Source organism: Dromaius novaehollandiae, chromosome 5, assembly GCF_036370855.1.
Source record: "Dromaius novaehollandiae isolate bDroNov1 chromosome 5, bDroNov1.hap1, whole genome shotgun sequence".
NCBI classification, from domain to species: Eukaryota; Metazoa; Chordata; class Aves; order Casuariiformes; family Dromaiidae; genus Dromaius; species Dromaius novaehollandiae.
The window spans coordinates 71,698,132-71,725,811 of record NC_088102.1 but is presented as its reverse complement, the minus strand read 5'-3'; the positions used below and the strand labels follow the sequence as shown (position 1 = coordinate 71,725,811).

At 43.7% G+C, this 27,680-nt stretch overlaps 2 protein-coding genes across 7 annotated transcripts in view; one reads left to right on the top strand and one right to left on the bottom strand.

Moving 5' to 3' along the window:
* PAK6 (p21 (RAC1) activated kinase 6) overlaps nucleotides 1-16,309 on the top strand; it is a 41,905-nt gene extending 25,596 nt beyond the window's left edge. For all 6 annotated transcript variants that reach the window (XM_064513330.1, XM_064513332.1, XM_026110688.2 and 3 more), the window contains 7 exons: nucleotides 3,508-4,125; nucleotides 7,244-7,735; nucleotides 7,977-8,110; nucleotides 10,816-10,942; nucleotides 11,127-11,252; nucleotides 11,935-12,069; nucleotides 14,119-16,309. In XM_064513330.1, the coding sequence (XP_064369400.1) occupies nucleotides 3,508-4,125; nucleotides 7,244-7,735; nucleotides 7,977-8,110; nucleotides 10,816-10,942; nucleotides 11,127-11,252; nucleotides 11,935-12,069; nucleotides 14,119-14,286 (1,800 nt within the window). In that variant the 3' untranslated portion in view covers nucleotides 14,287-16,309. The remainder of the gene's footprint in view (nucleotides 1-3,507; nucleotides 4,126-7,243; nucleotides 7,736-7,976; nucleotides 8,111-10,815; nucleotides 10,943-11,126; nucleotides 11,253-11,934; nucleotides 12,070-14,118) is intronic.
* Nucleotides 16,310-23,115: 6,806 nt separating this feature from the next.
* PLCB2 (phospholipase C beta 2) overlaps nucleotides 23,116-27,680 on the bottom strand; it is a 51,234-nt gene continuing 46,669 nt past the window's right edge. Inside the window, exons 31-33 of the mRNA XM_026110711.2 lie at nucleotides 27,544-27,601; nucleotides 26,803-26,889; nucleotides 23,116-26,138 (exon numbers count right to left, since the gene is read on the bottom strand). Coding sequence (XP_025966496.2) covers nucleotides 25,866-26,138; nucleotides 26,803-26,889; nucleotides 27,544-27,601 — 418 coding nt within the window. The 3' untranslated portion in view covers nucleotides 23,116-25,865. The remainder of the gene's footprint in view (nucleotides 26,139-26,802; nucleotides 26,890-27,543; nucleotides 27,602-27,680) is intronic.

Genomic DNA, 27,680 nt, shown 5'->3' with positions numbered 1-27,680 from the left:
GACCTGCTATGTGAGGAAAGCCAGACTGAGAGGTTCATGAAAACCTCTTGAAAAAGAAAATGAAAGGTGATGACAGAATTATTGTGTTTAAAATCTTGCTAGCCTGTGGGAAATTTTCATTCCCAGTTTAAAAACCCTGCAGGGCCTAAAACCTGAAGGGTGGGCTATAAAATAAAGATATCGCTGCTTGGATTTCAGGGAGGATGTAAAGGAAAATAATTGACCACCTGTTGAATGTTTAATGTTGAATGTAGTCTTTTGTGTACAGATGCTTAAAATGTGGGGAGTAAAAGGGACTACCTGGAAGTATTAATGCAAAATGAAAGTTACAATTTAAATACTGTATCAGGATCTTTGAGCAGAATACCGATTAAGGCAATTTAAGAAATACTTGCTCAGGAAGACGAGGTAAAACAAGAAGGGAGGACGTATTGCCTTCTGTTTTATGGTGTCCTGAATCTGCTTCGAGGTTCAAAATGTAGTAGGAGATAGGATCCCAGTCCAGAGGAGGCATAGGATGTGTAATAAGAGACCAAGTTGGTTAGATCGGGAGCTCCGTAATGAGCTTAAACTGCAGCAGGATTGCTCAGAAGGGTGGAAACTAGGTCAAGCCATAAAGGGCAAATAGAAATTTATGTAGGGACAAAACTGGAAGGCCACGGCACAAAAAGAGATGCTATTCTCAAAGGACATAAAGGGCACTAAGGAAACAGATCGTAAGTGCGCTGAGGAGGAGGATAATGACAAAGAAAAGAATTGGTTCGCTGCTCGTTGTGGGAGAGAGCTAATAACAGATGACACTGAGAAGGCTTAAATGTTTAATGATTTTTCTTGAGTCTTTATGGAAAAGGTTAACTGTGATCAGTGGGCTAACACAATTAACAGCAGCACAAAGGAATAAGAACTTAGTCTAGAATAAGAAAAGAACACATGAGACTTCATAGATAAGTTACTTTCAAGTCAGCTGGGCCTAACAAATTTAAGGAAGTACAGATCAGTCAGAATAATTTCAGTTCCCAGAAAGAAACTGGAACAAATAAGCAAGTAATCTATTTGCAGGCACTTCCTAGAAGATTATAGGGTAATAGCTAGCAGTCAGCATAGATTTGTCAAGAACAAATCATATCAAGCAACCAAATTTCCTTCAGTCGCAAGGTAACAGGCTTTGGGTCAGGAAGAAATGATAGACCTCCTATATCTTGATTTCAGTTAGGCTCTTGACAGTGTCATCTATAACACTCCTAGAGCAAATTGGGGAAGTTTTTCTTAAGTAGGAGGAAAAATACGTTCAAAGAGTAGTTTGAGGTGTCACTGTCAACAAAGAAATATGCAGGAAGAGATTTACGGGAGTTTGTCCTGAGTTCAGTACTGGTCAGCACTTTCATCCATGACTTGAATGATGGGATAGAGAATGAGCTTATTAAACCTGTAGGTGTTAAAAGCTGTGAGGAGTCGCAAAACTTTGGGAGAACAAGGCTAGAATATGCAACAGTTTTTAAAAACTAAAGCGGAAGCTTAAACTCCTACTGTTTTTTTTCCCCCATTAAGTACAAGTACAAATATTCTGTTAGACTGTATCACATAGTTGATTATTTCTGCCAAATTTCATTTGAATAAATTCCTGTTCAGTGATTCCAATAGTAAAATCTTTTTTTTCTTTCCTTTTTTTCTTTTCTTTTTCTTTTTAAGGCTAATTGCCCCTCTTAGGCTGAGCCCATTATAGGGCTCAGAAAGGGCAGAGTCCTGGATTCAACCATCATTGTTTTCCCTTTTTTGACATAGGCTGTGTTTTGCTTGTAAAAGAACACTTTTCTTTTTAAAAATATCACTTCCAAATCTTGATCAATAAGGAATGATCACTGTATAAATACTCTATATAAATTGGTTCAAATTTGGATGTTTTTTAATTAGTCTGATGCACTCTTCAAATATGGCTGCAAAGTGCAACTAATTCACACCTTCCCTGTCTGCTGAGGATAGGACAGACATAATGGGCCAGAAGTGCAGCGGGAGAGAGTTATGTTTAATATTAAAAAGTTTTTAACCAGAAGGTGAGGTGAGCACTAGAATGGATTGTCTGGAGAGGCCATAACATCTGTCCTTGGAGAGCTTTTCTTTAGAGAACAGGTTAGACGAAAATATTTCTGGAAGGGTTTTAGTCCGTCTGATTTGGAAGGGTGACTGGATTAGATGGCCTCTTGAGATTTCTTCTAACTTTGAGTTATTCTTTTTCCTTATTGGAGAAATATTGAACCATAAGTGAACACTGCCCTGGGGAAGCATGAGCAAGCCTATAGAGGCATCCTGCTGAGTGCTCTGTGACTTGGGGCCGTGGACGTTACGTCTATCCCTGCTCCAGTTCATTTATTAACGACTGCTCTTAACCAGCTGCAATAGTGAGATCAACTAAAATCACTCTTGAGTTTCTACGAATTCATATGGACAGAAGACTTTGCTCTTTTTTTTTTGGATACGGAGCAAACCAGGTGCTCAGTTTGTGCACTGTGGTGGCATTCTGTTGAAATTACCAAAGCTGCTGTTTTGCACCAGCTAAATATTAGACTTGGTGTAATTAATTCAGCATCTTTAGAAGGCCCCCAGCATTTAGTTTGCAAACAGGAGAATGCCATCACTCCAGGGGAGGATTTTCCTCAGGCAGGAGTAGGAGTGATCCTGTGCTGTGAATTTCCGTGAAGAAATGAAACATTTTGGTTGCCAGCACTAAAAAAGCTTCTGTAAGCTTCTCAGTTCCAGAATAAACAAAGTAGAAGACTACGTAATATACCAACAGCTTCAAGAGTCCTGCTTGTACAGTGCTGTTGCTTGTTTGGATGGAAGCCTCGTTCTTCATTGTTTGCTTACAAGGCAGTTGTGAGCTGCCGTGACCCTTTGTTCATCACTTTTAATTATAATGGCTTGGCAGAACAGAGGAGGGATGCGGTGTTGGAACAGTGCGGTCTTCGCTAGTCAGGATCAAGGTGCGTTAGCAAAAACTGTAGAGAACCAGACTCAGAACCAGACTAAAGGAGGCTGATTACAATACTATGGAGAGAGCTACAGGAGAGAGATGAACCTTGTACTGGAATAGCAAGGTGATTTTTGCAGAGTTTAAGGCATGCTGGAACTTCTGAGAAATAATACACTCGGGGGTCTGTTGAGCCTAAATTAGTGATGAAGCATAGCACGAGTTCAGCACAAGAATGTCAGGAGTGCTAAAAACACCCCAGCACCTTCTTATGCTGACCGTTAGCATGTGGGTGCAGCAGTAGAACTTCATAGTTCTGGCTGAAAGCAGTCCTATCTCTGTGTTACTAAAGCATGTAAACCCAGTGAATCCTTTTTTCCCCTCAATAAAGGAGAAAAAAAAACCCCACCCCCCAACCCCTTTTCCCCAAATTCCCTGAATCCTCTTTGGCTTGACAGATGAAATCTAGCTTTTGACAAGATACACTGAACCTCAAATTGCAGAGCTCTAACTTTGCTTCCCTCCTTGCCTCTGTTTCACAGACTGTGGTGAGGGGCAGCACCGTGGAAGTGGAAGGCTATATCTCTGGGATACTCAACGATATCCAGAAACTTTCTGCCATCAGTTCCAACACTCTGAGGGGAAGGAGCCCCACCAGCAGGAGAAGAGCTCAGTCCCTTGGGCTCCTGGGGGAAGACAGACCCCCGGACATGTATCTTCAGAGCCCGGAAGCAGACTGGGCAGACAAATATGGAAACTACCTCAATTGCAATGGTGGAACCAAGGTAACCCGTAGGCAGACCATGTGGCCGGATTATAAGCCCAGGTTGGATGGACAGTCTCATCCCAACGGTATGGTAATGAAAGCTCAGTCCCTTGGGCCTTCAGAGTTTCAAGGCACTGATAGCAGCTGCATCCAGCGTGCCTCCGGTTTGCAGCATGCACCAGCTCTACCAAGGGAGAGTGATAAGCCTGGAAAAAAGAGCTCAGAAGAGTGCTGGCCTCAACCTTGTCTAGTGGGACAAGCAAACTCCAGGCCCTCAGGAGAGGGCAGCCCTAGCTCCAAATCAAGGGAAAACAGCTTGAAGAGAAGGCTGCTACGAAGCGTGTTCTCCTCGTCCAGTGGCTCAAACAAGTCGGGCCCTTCCCTGCAGATAAAGGTATTCAGTATTTTTGCATGTGTGCAATGGTGACTTTACAATTCCAGAGGTTACTTATAGAGCTGAAGAATTTTAGTAGCAAACAATGTTAGCGTTATGATTAATGACGGAATCAAAGTAGTCCTGGCCAAAGCAGAGGAAGCATATAGTCTTTGTACGCCTTGCAGCATATACTGCTAGGTATAGTTCAGAACTGCAGCCAGATGTACATGAGAAAGGCTTGTTAGCAGAGCTGTGCTTGGGGGAGTCCAGGTCGGGAAGGAGGTAGGTGACTTTTTTGCTTTTGCCTTTCTGTAGTAGTAAAAGCATAAGTTAAATGCATTTATACTAACAAAAATGTGCTTTTGCCATTTGGAAAATTGCCGTAATTTATAGTGGTAATGTATGCTTTTGCCTGTGTAAAATAGGACTGCTTCAGGCGAACTTGTTGGTTATAGCTGTGGCGGCCAACCTGCCTACAACAGAAATGTTTGCATTGGCACCCAGAGTACTGTCAAACAGGAGCTCTGACTGTTGGTTTTTGGTAAGGATGGGACAGCTCATAGCTACGTATCCCCCAGGAAAAATGTCCTGAATGAATGACTCAGTTCTTATTAAACTAAGAGAAAAGCTCTGGTTACTGTTAGTAGATAGGAAACGTAGCCCTTCAGGCCACTGCGTCTAATTCATCCCAGGCTAGCCCAAGACTCAGTGTCCTTGCACAGATGCCAAGCGCTTGCAGAGGATGCACCAGGCTAATGTTAGTCCAGGCTAATTTCCAGCAGGTGCGGAGTCCCTGAAGCCGGAAAAAGATGGCAAGAACAACTGACTCGATAAAACTGACTGCTCTAATGTGCTGCAGGGTGGGCAGCACCCTCTGACAAGGCTCAGCCCAGGAATACTTGCAGTTTGCATTTAGACCCAAGGCTTTCGAAGCCAGCCTTCTCCCTGCAGATGCGCTTTTGGAAGGGGTCGCTACTGGGAGTGGGATTTTAAAGGAATGCAGTTCTTACATAGCGCAAACCACGCTTACCTGCTGTCTCAGTGACTCTAGGATGATTTATAATAGCTGGAAGCCTGTCCCTGAGCCCACAGGAGAACTGACCACCTCTCTCTTCTCTAGCAAGAGCATCTTTACCCTGCCTCTGCACTCTTACAGGAGGAGTAAAAGTTACCAGTGAGATTGCATGTGCTTGTGGGTGGTTGTCCTCGAGCTACTTAGGCGAGGAGAGGGGTAAGAAAGACCTTGAGGTTAATCTTGTCCATCTCCTTGGTCCAGTGAAGGATCTGGGTCATTGCTGACCATTGTTTATCTAAGCTGCTCTTAACAGCCCCCAGTGATGAAAATCTCAGTCTCCCTCACAAACAGAAAAGAGGATGTATAATTGTGATGTGTAGGAAATGCATGATTGCAGATGAAATGGAGAGGGACTAAAACTGGCTTGAGATGGTGGAGTGCTCTTTGCTCTTGACCCAATACGGGGGGAAGAAGGGGTCAACTAGTAACGTCTCAAAGTGTCTAGAGACTGAAAATGTGGGTGCAGGGGCTGACAAATTACCAGAGCAGGAAATAATACTTACATGTGGTTAGACAGACATGTGTGAGCTTGCATGCATGTTGTGTCCTTTTGCATGCTCTAGGTTATATAAAAACTTTTTTTTCTCTCCTGAGTCAAAACAAGAGTTGAGAAATACATATGTCGTTGCTAGGAGCATGTCTCTGCAGGATTGCAGGGGTGGAGCTGGTAAACGAGGAGGAAGTGACTTCTGACTGGCAGTTTGTTTTTGTGCACTCCTGCACCACAGTGTCACTGCCTACTAAATCGTACTTTCACACATCAGGGTATACATGTGCGTGTGAGAATAAGCCATGTCCATGTTAGATTTCTGCAGATTTTACTGTTGTCAAAAATCCTCGATTAAAAACCAAAGCGTGTATAGTTAAATTCTATACAATTACTTTCTCTCCGAGACAGAGAAAATCAGTGTTCTTTCTAAAAATCTCTCTGTTGGCAGTTTTCGGTTCCCGTAGCCCTATTATTAACTTTATTAATACTCTGTCTGTATTATGAAAGAGAAAGGCTTGTTGCTTTGAAGTTTTTATTTTGTCCTGTGATATAAGTGACTGGATTGCTCTTTCTGAAGTTGCTACCTTGTCAGCTCTACTGACTTTTTATACCTAACCTGCTAGATGTTGTTGAATTTTAATTAGTCAACATTGGCAGGGTGAGTATTAGCATTTCAAATGTGTGCTTCTTGGGAGACCTATGCATAGTGCTAGCATGGGAATGCGTATCCTGAAGCCACATTACCTCTGGCTGTGATCTTATTAGATCTTGTAATGTAAGCAGGGTTGGGCCTGCTTGGTGCTTGAGTGGGAGGTCTCCAGAGAACCTCAAGTGCTTCATGAAGGAGCGCTGCTAATCCAGATTCATTGTAGGCCAGTTGTAAGTCAATAATATGGCAAGGTGGCCAGCCTGCATAGCTGGAAGTGTCACCTGGTCACCTACAGCTGTTGTGGTTCATGGTGCTTTCCTCAAAGCAGAGGACTAGTTCTGTGTCTGATCGACTGGCATGCTCTGCAGGTACCAGTGGAAGGTGGAGAGAGAGTTTTAAGTAGGCAGTGTAATTACACAAAGGGAATTAGGCCAAGACATCAAAGTAGTTTACAGCTCTGGCATGAATCCTCCTCTCTTTTTATATATAGGAACATCAGAGGCACAGAGGGATGCAGAATTTTCAAATTCACTGGAACTCAGATTGCCCCTGTGTTTTGGTGGCAAGATTGGAATGCTTTTCAGCAGTTTTTTGGTTTTTGGGTTTTTTTTAAGGCATGCACCAAGATCCAGCTCTCTGAAGACAGAGCCCCTTCCTAAACTGCCTCAATTCGGATGCCCCCAAAGTATAGCACCCATCCTGTAACTGATTCTTGAAAATCTAGGTTCATGCAGCTTGCCCCTAGTCATGCAGCATACCTTGTGCAGGTGTGGAGACAAGAACCTAGAGGTCTTTACTCCAGTCTGCTACAAAATATATCAGGCCAGGGTGGCATAGCATGCAGCTGATGTCTGCAACCTCATCTTGTTAGTCTAACCAGCACTTTTTCTTTCTTCTGCTTTCATATTCATTCTTCTCAAAGCCTAATGCTTTCTTCAGGCCCCAGCAATGGGGTTCACCACGCAGCCCTGCAGCCAAAGCCCAGTCCCTTCCATCTGATCAACCTGCACCTGATTTCTCTGGGATGATCTCAGAAGTTGGAACCCCCCAGAAATCGCCAGCAGCGGAGAAGGCGATTGCATTGCCACAAGGCAGACCGTCACCAGCAGGGTCTCCCAGGAACCGGCAGACTCAGACGAGTTCCAGCAACCTTCACCTTCCCCAGGACTCTTCTGCGAAAGGGCAGCTGGCTAATGAGGACCCAGTGGTTGTGACTCATGAGCAGTTCAAAGCTGCCCTTAGGATGGTAGTGGACCAAGGGGACCCCCGGACGTTGCTGGAGAACTATGTGAAGATCGGTGAAGGGTCCACAGGCATTGTCTGTATTGCTCGAGAGAAACACTCGGGGCGGCAGGTGGCAGTGAAAATGATGGATCTCAGAAAGCAGCAGCGCCGGGAGCTTCTTTTTAATGAGGTGAGTATAGTAATGAGAAGTGGGGTTCTGCTGTCCACCATAAAGCCATGGTAGCGGTAGGTGTGGTAAAAAGAAGGGACGAGCAAGAGACATCTTCCTTTTAATGCTGGTACCAAGAGAAAGAATGATGGGGCGAGTACTGCATTGTGCTCAAAGGGTGGTGCATGCTTGCTTTTTGGGGTAAGATTAAGTTTCGTTAGTGATGGTGTGGTGGAGAACTGTGTCCCTTGTGTTATTACAGGTAGTGATAATGAGGGACTACCAACATGTCAACGTAGTGGAGATGTACAAGAGCTACCTAGTGGGAGAGGAGCTCTGGGTGCTGATGGAGTTCCTGCAGGGGGGAGCCCTTACAGACATCGTGTCTCAGATCAGGTATGAAGCAGAACCCCAAACCATTAACACTTGTCCCCACCTGACAGGCAAGACCAGTCGAGTGGAGACTTCTGGGGAGAATGGTTTCCCCAAGAGATCTTGATGCTTGTGACTGCAGTGCCCTCAAACCACTACACTTTATAACTGTTGATCCATTTGAAATATGTGATAATAGTTCTGATGTAGAAGAAGGGAAGACTTTACAGTACTGATCCCTTCACGTATCCAATATTCATCTACTTGATGACTTTCTCTGTAAAACACAGTATGCATAAAAAGTATCATGCACTAGATCTGTTGTATTCTGGCCAGGAAACTCATTGGCTAACTATTAAAGAACACCCAGAAATAATTTTCTGTGGTACAACCTTAGTGAGGTTGAATTTGTGGCTAACTGCTGTGGAGAATTGAAGCAGAGCCTTGAGATCTGGACTCCTCCCCAAATTCCATTGCCTAAAGATAGCCGTAAATACTTACAGCTACTGGACACTCTCCTAAATTTGTTTTTGCATCCACACCACTTCATACTCATTGATGCCCAAAGCGTATCCGTAGGGCAAACAAGTTGTTCTCCAAATGGCCTCTGCAGAGTCCCCCCTCACAAAGTGTTTTGGTGATGCAGCTGTGATGATTTTGTCTTATTTGTGACCCTGGAGCACCTTCCCCTTATTTCTGTTTCTGAGCAGTCCAGTAAGGCTGTAAACTGGTGCAGGGAACTCCTGCCATGAAAAGACTGACCCAGAACTTACTCAGGATGAGACTTTCTCTTTCTGAAGATTCAGAACCTTAATTGGGTTATAATTAGGCTAGTATTGCTAACACTAATTGTGTTTACTTTCTTTATTGTAGTATGCCTTTTTTATTCACTTACATGCTTTGGCTGACCTTTACTGATCCTGCAGTGGAGTTATAGGGAACTATAGATAAAAAGTTCTGAAGAGGTTTGTGAGGGTCCGGTTAGCTTATATGCACCAATTAGACTGAATGCTATTGTGGGATCTCAGCCTAGATGTGAGTAATTTTATGAAGCCCTCCTTTGAACCTTTTAATGCTTGTTTTTCTGCAGAGTGGAAAGAGGATTTGTTATAACCATAACATTTACCAAAAGTAAGCTGCAAGCCTTTATCTTTTTTTTTCAGAAAGAAAAACACCCTTATTCCACTCATTGAATATTTGTTGAAGATGATAACTGATTTGCATCTCCAGGAGTGAGATAATCCCCTAGTAATCTTTCCTACACTCAGCAGTCACTTGTCTGAAACCAAATTCTATACTTTACAAGCCAGAAGTATACCTCTTTTTATCTGGTAGAACCACAGAGTTCAGGAGGGTATCAGCTTTTCTCATCGTTCGTGCGCTATAAAATAAAAAGCAAGCACTGTTTCTAGATAGGTTGGGTTCTGCATTGGAGAAGTCCATGGTTAGCCTTTGTCCCACTCTCTTTAAAGGTTAAATCCTACTGTCAGAAGTAGCCCTCTGTCACCCTTTAGACAGGTTCCTGCTGTTGGCGTGGCACAATGCAGCCATGACAGGCAGTGCCCTGGTCACAGCTACACGATCAGGTTGGTAGACTGAGAGATGGAATAGGAAACAAGAAGAGAAAGCATCAGTCTCTCAGATGATGGTCCAGCTTATCAAACTCCTCCATGAATGTCAGTGAGTAGAGATCAACTCTCCTGTATTGCGGGGGTGCAGGAGCAGTCTGCACAAATGCGCCTTCAAAACCCCTCTTCTCCTCAGTCTTACAAACCTGGATTTGAGGAGGTATCGTATGCATTCCTATGTGCTCAACTGAGAAGGCTCTGAAACAACTGTTAGAGGCAGGCTGAGAGGCAAAAGCACTGAAATAGAGTACTCCAGGTATCCTTTGAAATATTTAACCTCTACCATTCTGTCAGTGTAAATAGGCGGAGTATGCTGCCATTGGCCATGGTTACAAGAAATAACTTTCATTTCTACTTCTTTACTTGATCATGAGGCTTCCTGTGTGGTATTCCAGACAACAAGAACTTGTAAAGATAAGGTTCTTGGTACTCACACTCAGTATGCTGACAGAAAGAGTGCTAAAATTCAGAAGTTACAATGTCTTATTTGTAACCTGTGCTGCCTTTAGTTGGTTTGCATATTCTTTGTATATCTATCTAGCTGCATTAGACCTGTAAAGAATCTATATGTTCCCTATCAAATTACTTGTTTAGATCCTTTCTGGGTAAGATTGCACGATATGCCTAGTGAACAATAGCTTCACTATAGCTGTTTAGAAAAAAAAAAAGCTGTCTCAACAGTCACTGCGGCATCTTGGCATGCAGAAGCAATCTTGCCTATCAGAATCGCTTGAAACAGCGTCTTGTGAAATGAATTTAGATAAAAGGCTTAAAGCGCAATTTCTCTGAATTAGCCTTATGAAAACTTAGAATTGCTAACCATCAAGACAAAAATGTTTTCAGCAGTAAAGGACAGTCATCAGACAAGGTTTCCAGTCCTTCCCTATTTCTGCCCTACGATAGAAAAAATGCATAGTGATAGAATGTAGTCCAGGCTTTATCTTGATTTGGCTTTTGGTATCATCGTCTGGTCATGGAGAATCAAAGTGTGTTTCTACAGCTTAACTTCAAAACTGCACTGCACCTTTAAAGAGAATTTGTGTATTAGTACTATCCGCAGCCCAGTACAATGCAGCTGAAGACTTCTGTCTTTAATTTCAGGCTAAATGAGGAGCAAATTGCAACAGTGTGTGAGTCAGTGCTGCAGGCTCTTGCATATCTTCACTCTCAGGGGGTCATTCACCGAGACATTAAAAGTGACTCTATTCTTCTGACCCTGGATGGAAGGGTAAGTTTCCTTGTACAGATTGTTTCCTGTTTTCTGCTACTTTAGCCTTAGTCTGTCTCCTTATTTCTTTTCTGTTCACTATCTCGTGTTTCTGCCTCATCCTCTTACCTCCTTTATCTTCGGTGCTTCCCTCTGTGTTGTTTAAAAATGATGTTCAAGGTGGATTGCTTTTCTCTTTGTACAGGTGAAACTCTCGGATTTTGGGTTTTGTGCTCAGATCAGTAAAGATGTACCTAAAAGAAAGTCCCTAGTAGGAACTCCCTACTGGATGGCTCCAGAAGTTATTGCAAGGATACCATACACTACTGAGGTAAAGGAACACTTTCCTAATATCACAAGAACTAGCATATAATATCCTGAGGTGTCACAGGAAAGTAACTGTTGGCTTCTCAAGGGAGATCGTTTTGGGGCTATTTAAAGTATCAACATAAGTATGACTTCATATTTGATTGTGACAATATCAGTATTTCCTAGAATGGTTAAAAAGAAAAAGAACTAGTTTGTTCTGCTTCAGGGAACAGGGTAGAACCGTATTTTGATCATATTCCTGAAGCTTGGAATAGGCCTGTACCTGCCGTAGTATGGACAGATGTTAGCAAGAAGCAGCAAGTGACGTGATGTGGATCAGTAAATCAGTCTTAATGCCATGAGGGGAGGGTGTGGGAGGAGAGCAGAGAAGATGCAGACGGGTGCTCTGAAGTTGTGGGGCAGGTGGCAGCAGACTGATTAGTTTTGTTCACCAGCGAACCAAGTGTAGCACAAGCAGTTACTTGCAGACCTTTGCATCCTGCAGCACAGGCGTCGCTTAGTCCTCGGTTGGAAAGCTGTCTTTGTTGAGCTGCAGCAAGGGATCCAGTTGTGTTAAGTGGGTTAATGCTTTGCTCTCTCAATAACATTTGTCATAGGTGGGGTGTTATAGGCTTGTGAAAGCAACCAAGCAAGGGACATATCGCTCTGAACTGTGTGTATTGATATGACATTGGCTCCCACAGGTGGATATCTGGTCTCTGGGAATCATGGTGATAGAGATGGTAGACGGGGAACCCCCCTATTTTAGTGATTCTCCAGTCCAGGCAATGAAGAGACTCCGTGACAGTCCTCCTCCCAGACTGAAAAACTTCCACAGGGTGAGCATACTGGCAAAGCACTTGTGAACCTGCTGGTTATCATGAGGAAACGGAGCTGCTAAGGTGTTCAGGTAGATGGTCACTGGTATCAGCTGTTCCCCGTGAAGCTGACTGTGGAAGTGGTCTTGTTAGGAGATGCTTCTTGGGAAACTTTTTTGGTCCCAGTACCTCAGAGGATACAGGCTGCTACTGACAGCTAGTGGCTGGTTTGGGAAATAGCCCAAATTAATTAAGGTCACTCGGGCAAGAACCTGATAAGGCAAATCAAAGCGGCTTTGGGTGGAGCCAAAAGTTAGTGTCTTGCTGATGTCAATGGAGTAGCTCATCTTCTAGGGAAGGAAATGGGAGGATCCTTGCCCTTCAGAGTTTCTAGCTTAGCTTTCAGGGCTGCAGAGGCTGCTTTGTGGTCAGAGCAGGATTGCTCAAGCAGGCAGTAGCTCATGGAGGACACTGCAGCTGCTTTGATGATTAACTCAGCTTCATGGTTTCTTAAGAAAAACTAGCAGTGACATAAGAAATACAATGATTACCTTTTAGTCAGCACTGGAGCAGTCCTCCTTTCATTTCAGCCCAAGCCTTTGAGATCAAATAATTTCTGCAGCATTCTGAGCTATGTGGCCTTTCCAATTAATCTGAATATCTGCAGCTGCTAAAACTGAATTATTTAACAGAGTAGAATACTAAACTAACAGTATGCGCTGCAACATCAACAGTGCCTGTCTTTCGGATTTGCCTCTGCAATACCAATTAAAATTCCCAGGTCGCATCCTGGATCCAGTGCTTGGAATCCTTACACGCTGCGAAGACAGTCCCGGTCTGGGTGCCCTTCTCTAGGACATGCAGTCAGTTTGGGGACATGACCCTGCCCTGGGCTGTGGAAAGCCAGTGTCGTTTACAGTCTTGCTGTGTTCTGCAGTGTCCTGGAAGCAAACAGACTTCCAGCAGACCTCGGGATTGACAGGCCTGTGGCCATCCTCCCCGTCTCCGCGCTGCCCGCGTGGAGCTCAGCAGCAGCTGTGGATTCAGCCCTCCGTTTTGATTACAGCCAATGGCTCACTGTGGCCAGGTAGTGTAGCACGGGGTGCAACAGGCTCCACGGCCACCACTCGAAATAATCACTGAGGCTTTCTAAACGGTAGGTAGCTTTATGGACGGAGCGATAAAGGCTGGATCCTGGCACTTGTACTTAGCTGCGCTGTGCCTTCTCCCTCTAGCAATCACAGTGAAGTCATTCAGAGCACTCGTGAAACAAGTAGTAGCTCCATGTGAACAGTATTTCACAATCCACCTCTCATTTAACCAGAACTGGGAAAATGCCCCCAATCTAAAAAGGGTAATGAGTGGCATTAAAATAAACAAATGTTTTCTGAACTCATTTTTTATTCAGTTTCAATGATACAGAGGATTACCACCAGCATGAGATGTGCAGTGCATGTTAATCGTTCTTGGGTCTCCTCAACAGGTCTCTGTACACATATTTTTCAGGAAAAACCTGCTAAGGTCATGTAGTTTTTTTGATCTACTGTTCTGAAGTTTCTCATTGTTGTACTGGCTGCACCAGGTTACCAGACTCTCAAAACTGGTTTGGGAATCATGTTTAAATACTTTTTCTACGCTCTGTTGCCAGGAAAAGAATGAATTGATCAATCTTTCACACTCAAAATGATGTGCATTGTTCTTTAGGGAGCAGGGAGGCTACTGAGTTTTTGAGCTGAGATGCAGAAAAGCAAATAATAATGGGAAACATTTATAGATAAAATGGGAAATAAAATTACCTTAGATGCATGGACAAGGCAGGCAGTCCCCTTGTCCTCATTTGCTGTGCTCCATGCAAGAAAAACAACCTGTGTGAATGTTGTGCCTACTGTGACAGGCAAATGTTACTGCACATAAAAAACATATTTGAAATGAAATCGTATCTCCTGTTACATTTCTGCCTAAAAAACGTGCAGGATCCTTTTTAACCAAATCTACCTCAGCAATCTGTTGTCTAATAAACTATGGCCTGGTTCCTTTATGGGGTTGACTTGATTGGTTGCTTTTTCACAGACTTCCCCAGTGCTGAGAGACTTCTTGGAAAGGATGTTGACACGGGATCCGCTGGAAAGAGCAACGGCACAAGAGCTCCTGGATCACCCCTTTTTGCTCCAGACAGGACTTCCAGAGTGCCTGGTGCCCCTTATCCAACAATACAGAAAGCGTACCTCTACCTGCTGACTTTGCATAAGGGGAAATGCTAAGAAAAAGTAATTTTAATAATAAATCAAGAGACCAGGCTCTCATGAGACAGGTCTCATCCTGTGAATGGTGCTTGGGACTTGTCAGTGATCCTTTTAGGAGACGAATGTGAATACTCCCTTTGCAGCCCCAGCCTTTTGTGGCTTCTCTTTTGCTGAAGACAATCAATACATACTTGATCCAAGTAAGATCAAGTATGTCTCCAGAATAAAGCGGGCATTTCATGACTTCTGAATTGCTTCTTCTGAAGAATGGCTTTTCTAAGCAGAGTCTGATGTTGTCTGTCTGAATGTCTGCAAGTTCCTGCAAACCTCGGCTGCTGCCTACTGACCTGGACCTGTATTTCCCCATGAGAAATGTGATTTTTGTTCGATTGGTTGTACACTGGAGTCTTGAGCTGACTCAAACGTACATTTTGGGGCACAGGCCCCTTTAAACTCTCAAACAATGCACAAAGACTTCACAAATTTTTCCTCCAAGACTTTTTCACAGATGATTTTATCTCTTTCTGCTAAATGTGGATCTAGAAAACTGTACATATTTTCCTGGGAAGCACATGTGATATGTATATATTTGGTTTTGGACGTCTGTCCTGCATCAACCTGCTTCTCTTTTGCTGAGGAATATGTATGGTTTAGTGACAAGGCTAACACGTGGTCAGTCTTCAATCCATTTCATGATCTTAAACTTTTGGAGGGGAAACCCTTGGATACAGGCCTCAAAAGGGACTCTGTGAAGACCGTCGTTCCTGCCAACAGAATCGTGTCCTTGAAAATTCACCATATGCAAAACCTCCAGTGCTAGCTGGAATGGGAGGGAGATAGCGTGCTCAACAAGGAGAGTCTATGACAGCTTGTTCCTGTGTTTTGGTTTCCAAACCCCTCTCTTTCTAAGCCCTTTCTCTCAGGAGAGGCAGAGAAATGCTGCTCTGAGGCAATTGTTGGGTAGCACTTTGGGGATGCTCTAGGAGACTGAATGACAAAGTTCCAGCTGTCCTGTGTATCCCAGGAGAGATTTTTTGTTTGCATGGTGAGACTTCGGTTGCCCTCCATCTCTGCTGTTTGCTACTGCAAAACGTGGGGAGAAGGGAAACTTTTGATGTATGTTTTGTTATTGGTATGGCCCTCCCCCCCCCCATCCCTTTGATGATATGTTCAGAAGGTGACTTGTTGTCTAAGCAGCTCTTTCAATTATTTTTAAATGGCTTTAGATATTTTGTATGATAAATTTTTTGATCAGTGAGATAGTCAAGGTCATTGGACTCTAGGTCAGGATGTAACATTGTACAGTAATGGTGTGTATTGTTGTGAGGTCTCAAGAATATAGTCTTATATGTGAAACTGGGATCCCATTTTGAAACCGAAATACAAATTTATTGGAATTTACATTGTTCTTGGGACAGACTTACTGGCTCAGAGAAACTAACCTCATAACTGCATTTTCTTCAGAAGATGTTGTTGAAAAATCTCTACCCTCTGCTATTCACTCCAGTTATAGATCCTGCTTCAAAACTGAAGCTGCAGTTAATTACTTGAAGTAACTTGGGATGGAATTCATCAGCACTGATGCCGGTCATATAAATGGTGGCCACTGAGTCTGCTAAGCATATAGGTTGCCTCTGTAGACCATGGTGAGGGAGGAACACCTTCAGAGGGTGATTAATCTCCAGTTTCTTAGATAACTCCTCTGGATGAAATCACTCTCTCTTGATACCACTCTCCCCATGGACAGTAGCGAGATCGTTGGTGATTTGCCTGGACTAGATGCCTAAGTTTGGGGCTAATGAAGTCAGTTGAAATGAATTCCTTTAGCTCCTCCTTGGCTGCACTGGAAAAATTTTGATGTAAAATGTTTCTGTATTCCAGATATACTGCTTTTTTATGCAAAAGAGCAGGGCTTTAAAAAAAGGTTTATAATTTGAAACAAATGTTCCTGCTCGTCTGTAGTTGTGAATCCTTTGCACTTGTGTTTTAAATTAAAGTAGATCTTGATTTATTCATAAGCCTGCTGCAGTGCCGAGATCCTTTAAAATGTGTCTGTAGTTCAGAGATGTAAGGGAAGAGTGCGAACCTCAAAGTCTGTTCTAACTCATCTGTTCTGTGGCTATGTAGCTTTTAAAACAAACAAAAAAAAGCTATAGCAAAAGGCCTGAATCCTGAAAGAAAGACTTCTTGGGGCAAAAGGTTGACAGGTTTAAGCCATTTTATACTTTGGCCCAAGTCTGACTAAACACAGTGAGGAAAAGGGCATTGAAAGATTGCATTTAAGTATCCTTATAAAGTTTTAAAAACTCATTACCATATTTGTGAAGAATGCAGAAAGTATCCATTTTTTTGGTCCAATAGAGAATTAAGTATCTGGTTCTTGTTTTCTATCTGTGCAGTTCTTGCACTGCATGCCTCCTATTAATTGCTGCATGACGTAGATGACAGTGGAATCAAATATAAATACTGAGATAAATCTATGATTTTTATAAAGATTGAGGATCTGTCTCCAGGGCCAACAGTTCCTTCCCCAAGAATTAGGCAACCAGGCAGGAGGATTATGATAAGCAGAGCAGGTTTTTAATTTGCATTGCCGTAGTGTTGAGGAGCCAGATTTATTGTATGCTAAGTGATACCTAAGTATATAACAAAATGCAGCCTCTGCTCTGAAGAGCTCACTGTCTACTCCATGGGTAATTATGCTTGGAGATGTCGTTTTCTCTGAATACCTTCTAGCATATGCTTTCAACAACATTACACTTATATCTCAGGATTTTCTGTTGTTTTGTGTCATGTTTTATCTGGATCGTTCCTTTTTTTTTTTTCCCCCCTCCCCCTTCCCTGTCAGCCTTGCTGTTGTTGAGTCTTTTCTGTGCTGCTACAATCCTGACAATCAGCATATATTAGGCCTTTGAAGGTGGCAGGTAGAATTTATAGGAGCAATTTGCTGAATCAAATGGGAAGTCTGTGTCTGTTGTCATATCCCAGTTGAACTTGTATATATAATGGTACCTATCCTCTGCAAACATGGCTCTGCGCTATTGAATGTGGCAGCTTATTATCCCATCATTTTGGGAATGGTACAAATCTTTCTCTGGAGGAGGCCCCTGTCTTTTAACCAGTGACTTCAGAAGGACATCAGACCAAAAGAGGCTCCTGATTTTTTTAAGGTGGTTAAACCTGGTTTGAAGAATCCTACGCTTCCCCTGTAGCCTTGGGCAAAGCATCTATTTGTACCTTAGATCCTAGTCTATAAAGTGGGGATAGCAAGTAGTAAATCTTGACCACGTGTGTTGGGCAGGGAGAGGGTCTCTAAAATAGATACACTAAATACTGTGCAGCACTTCTTTCTGTAGTAGCAATGATCATGTCAGCACCATACCATTATTAAAGAGATAAAGATAATTTTTGGTCATTGAGTACAATTTGAGCCTGAAGTGTAGCTCTCAACTGGCCATAGATTGTGAGAATATGTAGAACAGCTTCTGGTATGCAGAGTGGCCACTGAATGTTTGAAGGCAACATTTCCTGTAAAGTAATTGCAGAAAAGGGAGCAGGGAGAGTCTGAATACACTGTCTGAATACACTGTCCTTTGATAAAAACTGGGGACATCACAGTTGTGCAAACTGGAAGGAAATGAGTTAGTGTCACTTACAAATAAGGAGGGGAAGGCCAGGTATTTGTTTGGAGCTGCAAAGGGACATCAAAGGCTTCTAGGTCCCTGACTGCCTAGGGAATTATGACAGAAATAAGACCAAAGCAACGCATTACATTCATTTTCAGAATATTTGCTTCACAGTGTTTGGTTGACAGCATAGTCATAAGGATCTGCAGCTATTCACTGCAGCCAACTGATTTGCTTTAGCAATGACCTTCAGGCTTTTACTTAACATCTGTAAAGTGCTCTGAAAATGTGAAGGACGTGGTAATAACAAAAGTGCTAATAGCAAGCAGGGTGCCGACCCCTCCTTCCCCTACTGCCACCACTGCATTCAGTTCCCATGCCATTATGAAGAGACTGCAAGGCGGAGCTTTCCTCAGGGTTAGGCTTCTCATCTGAAAGCACATGCCATATTATTCTTTTATTTATTCATTTATTTATTTTCTCCTGAGTGTCGGTGCTGGCTTCTCATTAGGGAAGCTGCCTGCTGTGTCTCTTGTCAGTAGTGTTCTCGTTTTAGAGAGTCCCTATGCTGATTCTTCATGTAGAGGGTGTCTTGCATTTGCCTCCCTTGTGGCTGGAGTCCTCCATTGCTTAGGGATCTCTGATATTTAATTTTTAAGAATATAGCCCAAAGTTTGGGCCTCTGAAAATTCATATTTAGAGTATGCCTTATAAAAGTTGAAAGCATGGGAAGAATCTAAGATTGTGCTTAAATTTGCTGCTGTTCCCAGTCTGACCTGACACTGTCTTGATACTGATTTTGGTTTCTGTATATCACAATCTCACTACAGAGGCCTATCTGATCCCACTGCCCTATCACCCTGTGGTCGGCAAGTATTTTACGGTAAGCATAAATACAGGCTGGGCTGCACAGCCACTCGCAGAGACCTTCAAGGACCTCCAAACTTTGTAGGAAGAAATAGTATTGGCAAATCAGAAGGTGCCATTTCTCTGCTGGAGCATGTAAGTAAACAGCATGGTGGTGTCACTCTACAGGCCATTGTGCTGCTAGCGGGAGGATCATATCCCTCAGAGGTCATCAGAAGAGGGTTCCTCATGTGTTGTTGGAAGCCTCTACAGTAACATTTGCCCAAAGATCTTTTAGTGCCTTTATCTGGCTTTTGTACCATTTTAGATCTTCCAGGAATTCATCTTGCTTTGTTTAGCAATGGTATTCTGTCTAGAGGGGCATCGGTATGCCTGGCCTCTGTGGCATGAAGACTGCTTCACTTCGGGGGAAAAGGTGTTGATGCAGAATGTGGTCTGTACTCCATCCAAGATGTAGCTTTGCTTACAGTGTACTGCTTCTTTTGTATACACTCTGAAAAGTACATTTAGAAGATTTTTTTAGCGCTAAAATGTAATCTGTGTAAAACATTCCACCTATTTTTCCTGCAGTTCTGCATAAATGACCCGATAAAGCCATGCCAGTGCTTTGTTTAATAACCGAAGAGTTGCACAATAGAAACTGTGATGTGGTGCAAGAGTACGAGTCATCGTGGTGTGTTTTCTTCCTCAGGCTTCAAATGTCACAGAATATTAATAACATTAGTCCAAACTGTTGAAGTTAAATTTTCTTACATCTGTGTCATAGTCTTGCTGAGCTGTGATAGTTTTTTGAGAAGTCCACACCTTTAAAAAAGCTTCACGAAGTGCGTTTTGCTCTGCCGTTATTTCTGGCCTTGCTTTGGCCAACCATTTGAGGTTGTCCAAATGCTTTCCAAAGAGAACTGATCTTCTGCTTGGAGATGATGGCAAATGGGGTGAAAAGGAAAGAAGAGGAGGGTGCCGGGCGCGGCCTGCTACATTGACCTCAAAAAGCTCACGGGCAGAACAGCTGGCAGGATGCAGTAAGCAGAAGTCTGTAGGCTGGATAATGAAGCAAATGGAGAATTCTTGCAGACAGCACTGGGTGAGTTGTGTGGGGGTGTGGGTTGGAGGCAAGGGGGCTGCCGTGGTGGTACCCCTTGTTCCTAAAGCTGTGGCTAGCGTCAGTGCTGTAAGCGGGGAGCGGCCTGTTAGGAGGGCTGAAGTCTCTTTTTGTGGGCAGGGACTGGCTTGGAGGTGATACTGGTGTCTCTGCTGTGCCTGCCTGATCACTGGCCTTTTGGCTAAGGGCCCAATTATCAGCGGGGCTGCACTGTTGAGCTTAGGCTTCAGCTCAGCCAGGCAGATCTGGCTCTCAGAGGCCTGTTTTTGTCCTGTTGGGTCCTGTATGGGAGGAAGAGGGCTCAAATGCATGCTTCCCCTTTTCACTGTCACTCCCATTAGGGCTGTCCCTGTGCTTGTGAAACGTTCTTTTTTGGCAGTGTTGTCATGGGAGAGAGGAGTGAAAATTTTGACTGTCTCAGGTCCTGCTGTTCTGCCCCGGCTTTACATGTGTATCTCTGTAACACAAGTTTATTCTGTGTTCATTCACTATAGGGACATTGAAGGAAAGAAGCTGATGTCCAGTGCTCTGGCGGTGTGCATGGAGGGCGGGGGGGAACACTCGTTACCCCCCCCTTTAGGTCTGGGTTAGGTGTCTAGGCTCCCTCCAGAGAGAGATGGGATGAACTGGCCCCTAAAAAAAAAAAACCACCTTGGAGACTGTGGAGGGAATTTGGATGGCCCTTGTGAAGTGGGTGGCTGGAGCTGGGGACAAACCCCTGTTTTAGCCAACGAGCGAGCTGTGTTTCTGCTGAGCCGGATGTTGTGTATGTGGGCAGAAGTGTGGGATATGGACCAAGCAATTCAGTGTGTGCTGTTGAGCAACATGTGCCATTTAATGACGTCAGAAGCAGGTGGTGGGTGTTGTGTCCCTAGAAATACAGTTTGAAACAGCTCTGGAGAGCTTTTGTTATCAGCAGCCTTGGCCAAAACAAAGGAGGCAGGCTGTTGCCAGTCTATGCTCATGGGGAGTTTGCACGTACTCGAGCGCAGTTCTTGCTGTGTCTCGGTTGCATGGCTGGATCTGGGTGAGTGAGATAACTGTAGGCACCTTTGCTTGGCTGAGAGGTGCAGCGTGTTAGTAACATCTGGAAATCAGCTGGTGCTGAGCAGTGAGTGGAGAGCCCCACTCGGCATGTGCTGCCTGCTTACAAGTCAAATAGCAGGGCAAGTGTTCTTCCAGGTGGGTTTTGGATTTGTTCTCCATTTGCAGTCTTCCTCACTGCTGTGATTGTTGTGGCTCTGTTCTGTGCTCTTCCTGAGCAGAAAAGAGCCAGTATGAGGAGTGTGAATGCATTAAAATAGTTTTGAATCCTGCTGAAATGCTCTTTTCCTGGGAAAGCAGCACTCTCTGCTCCCCCCTTTTGTGCTAATCTCATTTTTTAATGCTATCCTTGATCTCCATTCCCAACCCCCAGTGTAAAAAGCAGGGGGCTAATGAGCACATTCCTCATTTCGGAACTGCTGAGACTGCGAGCTGATCTAAGTCAAATCAATAATCTGCTTCCTGGCTTCAGTTCTACCTTGCTGTGATGTTTGTCATCCTTTTTTGAAGGCCCTCAAACTTCACAGCATGAGTGAGATTTCAGGGAATGGAGACGATTGTTCTAGAAAAACAACAGAATTGGTCTAACTGGAAAACGATATCGCGTTTATCTCCTTCTGAAGCAAAGCATCAGTCCTGTATCAGAAAAAGCACTGCTCTCAGCAGAAGGAAATGGCCATTATTATCATAGATCCATGCCAGAGCTCCACTATGCAAATACAGGGGTCCAACTAGCCATGAAGATAAGGGAGGAAGGGAGCTGAGCCCATGTTGTGATATGCTGGCATTGCTCAGCCAAAGGCATTTTCTGATTCTTTTGCTGCCTGCGGTGGAAAGGGTTCTGCACTGAGGCCAGTCTGTCCTCAGAAACGTTTCTGCAGGTAGTTACAGTCCAGAGCTCGTGCTAACAGAAGAGAGGTTTTCCTGTGCTGAGGGCTACAATCTAGAAAGCCTGTCTTGGCTCTGAGGCCTCCCTGGTTAAAAGAGAAAGGAGCTACAGTGGGCCTGGCCACAGTTGGGAGCAGCATGTGGTTTAAAAAAAAAGAGGGTGTCTTTGGTCAGTGGTTCCACTTTTCGGTGACTTCGTAAGAGGTGAATGAACTGCCCTCAGGTGCGTGCGGGAGGGGTTGGAAGGTGTGGCGCCAAGCCAGCAAGGGTGTATGAGAGTTGGAAATAAACCACTGTTTGCGCTTGTCTTGAGGTCATGGCAGCTGTGTGTGCGTGGTGTTCACAGCTATTCAAGGACAAAGGCCGTGTGTTTTCCTTCGGTTTTCCTGAGTTCATTCTTTCTAGCTGTGCCCCGCTTTGCTGCTGCCCACCTGCAGAGGACACTTCGCTGAATTCTCTAGCAATTAGCAAACTTCTTGGATGTTATTTTCCCCAGTGCGTGAAGGAGCAGCATGCTGGGTTATGGGATGGGGGAGGCAGTATAGATGGTTGGTTAATGTCCACAAGAGGGTCTGAGATACTGGCTGCAGCCCCTTGGAGAGCAGGGTCCCAGGCAGAGTGTAGGGTCATGGGCTAGCACACTTCTTCCTCTCTCTCTGTTTCAGTGAGTTCACACTTCTCATATTGGCTCATCTTGAGTTCTGACCAGCAGGGAGACTGCCAGGAGACAGAATAGCCTTCACAGACAAACCAGGACAGCAATGCTAAGCCCGTCCTGATAAGTCTTACACTTGCAACTGGTTCTGTCTCACCCCACAGCCACATTTGTACCTCACACGTTCGCAGTGCAGCCCAGTGGCCAGGCCAGCCAGCTGTGTCTGATCACAGATGGAGTTTCATCTGGTCTGCAGGATCACAAAGCAAGACATGTCTTCCAGCCCGTGCTTAAGGGAGGAGGAAGCCACTATGTAAGGGTTAGGCAAGACTCCTGTAACTGTGGGAAGGTCAAGAGTGATGTTCAAGCTCTAAGTGAATTGCTTTGCTAGAATTGGTTATTAAATATAAAAAGGAATAAGTGAGCTAGCAGCGAGAAGGAGAATGTTTGTGAGGAGGATGTTATGTTTAAAAGAAACCCCACTGCATATTTAATAATTCAAGAAATTGAAATTGAGAACTGTGAGCACAAATGACAGAAAATTCTGGGAGCTTACTGGCTGTATTATCACATGCATGCACTGGGCAACATTTGGGACTTACTCCTGTATACACTAACCTCAAGAAAAAAAAGGGGATACAATTTTTTGAAGAAATGCAATGTTTTATTTTTTAGAAAATAAATAAGTAAGTCAGAAATTTACAATACATAATTCCAGTATTATGTAACACTACAGGGGAGATATGGTCTCATCTTGGATGTCAGACCAGGTTTGGAACATCTTGTCTCTGATACCTACTTGGAGCTCTCTTTTATAGCAGCACTTCATAATGCATTCATTAATGCAGTTTCTATGTATAACAGTGTTCATGTAACAACCACTGTGTGCTATAGGATTGCCATAATTAAGCTCACTTTTCCAGAAAGGACAGAAACCTGAAAAAACAGCTTTTTTTTTTTTTAGGGGAAAGGGGGAATCTGATTAGGTTCCACTACAGAGTGGCACTTGAAATTCAGGGTGAGGGACAGCAGTTGCTATGGTCGGGGACACCTCCCTTATAGTACTGATTCAAATTAAGGGCAAAGGTTTCAAAAACCAAAAGATGCAGCCACCTTTTCTAACCATGTTCTCAGCTGTTTCTCTTCTACAGGTGGCTTTAAAGACACCCTACCTTCTGGCGCTCTATAAAGTGGCAACAAAAGGTGTCTGGAACAGCCAAATGCATTGAAGGTCTTATCAGTGCAAGGAGATCTAGGTTGATGGTGCTAGGACACATAATACAGTAGCCACAAATCTACTCCACTGCAGGCTGAGGTTGGAATTTTTTTTTCCCCCATTTTTCTTCAGCAGTGTTTAGCATTTTCCCCTTGACCAACCTGGAAGTTGGACCATATCCTCCTTCCAGTTACTTCCTTCTGGATGAGTGAAAACATGCTGTGCCAAAGCTGTTCAGTGCATAAGAAAATGGGTGAGGGGACAGTGTCTGAGCTGTACAGAGAAAGGAGGCAGTGATGCAAGTCCTGCCTTCACCATGCAGGGCTGACCTGTCCTAGAATGTGGCAGTATAATAGAAGGCCTAGAGGAGCTTACCCTTTTTCTGTTGCAAGACAAGACCAAGTTATTGGGAACCTGGACCTCCAAGCATGTTCTGTGGAAGGTTTTGTGTTACAAAAAAGGTTTTGTATTTTTTTTGCGTGACAGCAGCAAATATGTGCTGGGGCTAAGAGACGCTGAGGACCACTTCCCCTTTGAAGTCAGATGGGTACCTTGTGGCTGGGCAATTTCCTTCAGTGTTAGACTGTGGAACAAGACTTTCATTTTATGCTACTGAAGGGGGAAAAACTGCTGTAATTAGAGCAGGACATTCTTTATGAAGAAATGGGAAATGACTAAAGACTTTGGGGGAAGATGCGTGCAGTGCTCCTGTACCTAGAGAGCAAACAGCAAAAGGTGTAGCGTGCAGTCTTCCCCTGAAGGTGCTAAAGAACACAGGTATTTCAGGAGTTTGGCTTTCCCAGGAGCAAGGAGTAGATGTTATGACTCACTGCTGAGCCTCTGTTGTCATTAATTGGGAGGGCAGCACACAAAAGAAGCTTCAGGAGGATTGCTGTACTTTCTGCTATTTGAATAGTTAATTCCATGTGGTGTCTTAAGAGCTGTGCTCAGCCTTCTAAGGAAATCTTAAGGGCACTACATCTGGATGGCTCTTTATTTGGGCAACAAAATATTTTCAAACAATTTAGAAATTTTGGTAAAGCTTGTTATGTGAAGGCTAGACTATGAGGCTAATTTAGCTTCGCTGGAAAAAAGTTTCAGGGAAGCTTTAAAAATATCTGATTGCTGTAGGTGAGAATTCTGCCAGTGTTCTTGTGGTAGCTGGAACAAATGACGGGTTTCTCAGAATCCTTCCAGTATGCCCTCTATAGCCTAAGGAGCCACCTGAAGACTAACTAACTGGGTCTTCAGGAGGTGTCAGATCCAGATCTGAGAACTTGCCTGAAGGCTACTACCAGAGTCGTAAAGTTAGAATTAGCAGTGAGAAATAGTGTCAAGGGATTAGGAGGAGGTTAAAAAGAAAGAAAAGCAACCATGCTGGTAATGCACATTTCCTCAGGAGGAAATATTGTGTTGTGTGGATGCCAACACACTGAAACTGTCACAATCTGTCTGTGGGTGGGAGGACCATTTAAAAAGCTGGCACTGCTTGGGCAAGGAGATGGTATGCTGACAAAAAAAAGGTACAAAGTTCTATCAACTGACCTTTCTGCCTATAAACAGAGGCTGTGTCTGCATTAGCAAGTAGTGTCACCAGTAGGAACGGCGCTTTAGAGCAAAATAATTTTTGCTGAAGACCCGATACACATGCTGTATGTATTTCAGGAGGGTTTAGCCTGGGCTAGCTCTCAGTTATTTGGAGCAATTAGGTGGGCGACTGGAGAGTGTCTTTCAGTTAAATCTCAGTCAAAAGGATCTAGCTCAAAGACTACTCTGTGATATGAACGGAAGTGTGTGATGAACTGTCAGGAAACTTGCCCTGAAAACTGAACTCTGGATCCAGACTAAATGCTAATGTAGATGCTGCTATCACTTCCAACAACTAGCTTGCCTTCTGTCACAGGCCCTTTCATGCTGCTGAAACGCCTCAGTGCTAAGGCTGTGGAAGGCAAGGAGAAAAAAGAATAAAGTCTGAAGGGTGAACCCTTCAGACTACTCCTCTTCAATATCTAGGATAATAAAGTAAGTAGTAAATTCCTGAAGGATTTCAGGAGTTTCCCAGGGTGGAAAGGGATAGTATTCTGATGACAGGCACACTCCTGCTGGTCTTTAACTTCACTATGTACTTCCATAAACATCCTTTTTGAAGTGGAACAGTGAGTAATGGAAGCATATCTCAAAATCTGCTTTCTTCAATCTCAACTGCTGCCTCAGCCCCTGAGGGCTCAGCCATGGCTATTGTTAGCCTTGACACCTCTGCTACTGGGATCTTTTCTTCCAGTTGTTCTGCAGAGCCTTGTTCTTCCTCAGTGGTGCTCAGAACAGCTTCCTTCTGAATCTCTGGCTCTCTGGGAAAGACTGCTTTTGCACAGTTCTTCACCACCTCCTGCACCTCCATACTCAGACTTTTCAATTTCTCCTTGTATTCCACCAGTGCTTCCTGCTGGAGCTGCAAACAGAAACCCCAAATCATTTTCCAACCACTGAAGCTAAGCAGAGTTCAGGCTGAGAATGCTAAAACTGCTATAAAAAAATCTGTTCTGAGAGAGGCCAGTATGATGAAATGTTAGTAGTTTGCTATTTCAGTCGCGACCCTATATTGCACGACTTGTCTCCATGCCCCAGGCAACCTTTGGCGTCACTGAAGATGAAGTGTGTGTGTGGGGGGGGCAGCTTGCTAATTTACATTATTTTGATTTGCATTGAAGTTTGAGAGACGAATTAAGACTGCATGTTCACTTCACATCAACCTTGAAAGCTGCTCTGTGAGTCTTATGAGAGTTTGAGTAACCCACGAATAAAACTCATCTCCTCCAAGGGCATGGTTCCATCACACTTTAAATTTAGGGGTTTTTTTTGCAGGATTAGGTGAATGCTAGCGCTGGCACAAGGAATGTAGGCGCACAGCAGCACTTCTGACTTATAACTGTGTAGGTTCCTGTAGAACCGCCCTCTAAGCCATTCAATTTTTCAGTGTACTGAGCAGTGGGTGTCTGAAGTGTTTATGTGGGGAGGATGAGTGTACCATTAATTAAAGAAGTCACAAGGAAGACTGATCCCCTGTAGTGTTACTGCATAACAGCATTGAACCTAAGATTCATTTTTGCCTTTACCTGGCTTTCCTTCTCCTTGATTTTTTTCAGATTATCTGTCTGCTTCTCTTCCAGTTTCCGTTGATGCCTGGCTGTCCTTTCTGTCACCTTTAAAAACAGATCAAAAACCTGCTCAAAGTTTAAGTTTTATAAGCAAATGCCTTAGCCATCCCAAGCTTATAGCAGCAAGACACAGGGTTGTAAAGCACATGCCACAGTATCTTCCTTACCCACGGCTCTGAACAACTTCTACTGGCTCCATTATTTGTGTAGTGCTCATGACCCTGAACTCCAGTGCTAGGGAAGCACTGCAAGAGCTTACTCAGCGCATGCACACATGCACACACACATGAGTCTGCTCTGAAGGGTAAAGATGAGATACTTACAATCCCCTCCCCTTTCACAAAATTTTGCACATAATTAATGTGGGGGTTACACTGCTAATTAGATGTACTTTAAAACAAAATCCCTGAATTAGAAATGTGATATATTCTGGAGAGTTCTCTTCTGCATTGCATCTCTTGTCAGCTAGGAGGACTGACAAAACCCTGATGGACCTGTGTTATCTTAAAAAGCTGTCTTCAGCTCTAGTTTGGTTGTCTGAAGTACACGCTCAGTGTCCTTGATGCACTAGCAATTTAATAGAATTTAAATACCTCAAAGAACTCAAGATCTGTCTGACATATGCTGATGACATAAATGGGACACCTCCACTTTGGAGAAGACGGAGATGCTATGACAGATTATCACACTAGAACTTACCAGTTTGATTGTTTGCACTACTTCCTGAATGTGAGAATTATTAATTTCTTTCTTTAACCTTTAAAGAAAAGGAAGGTATAAAAAGTTAAAATCCATCTGTTATTTTTATAGAAAACCTGTTTATCAATACTGATAAA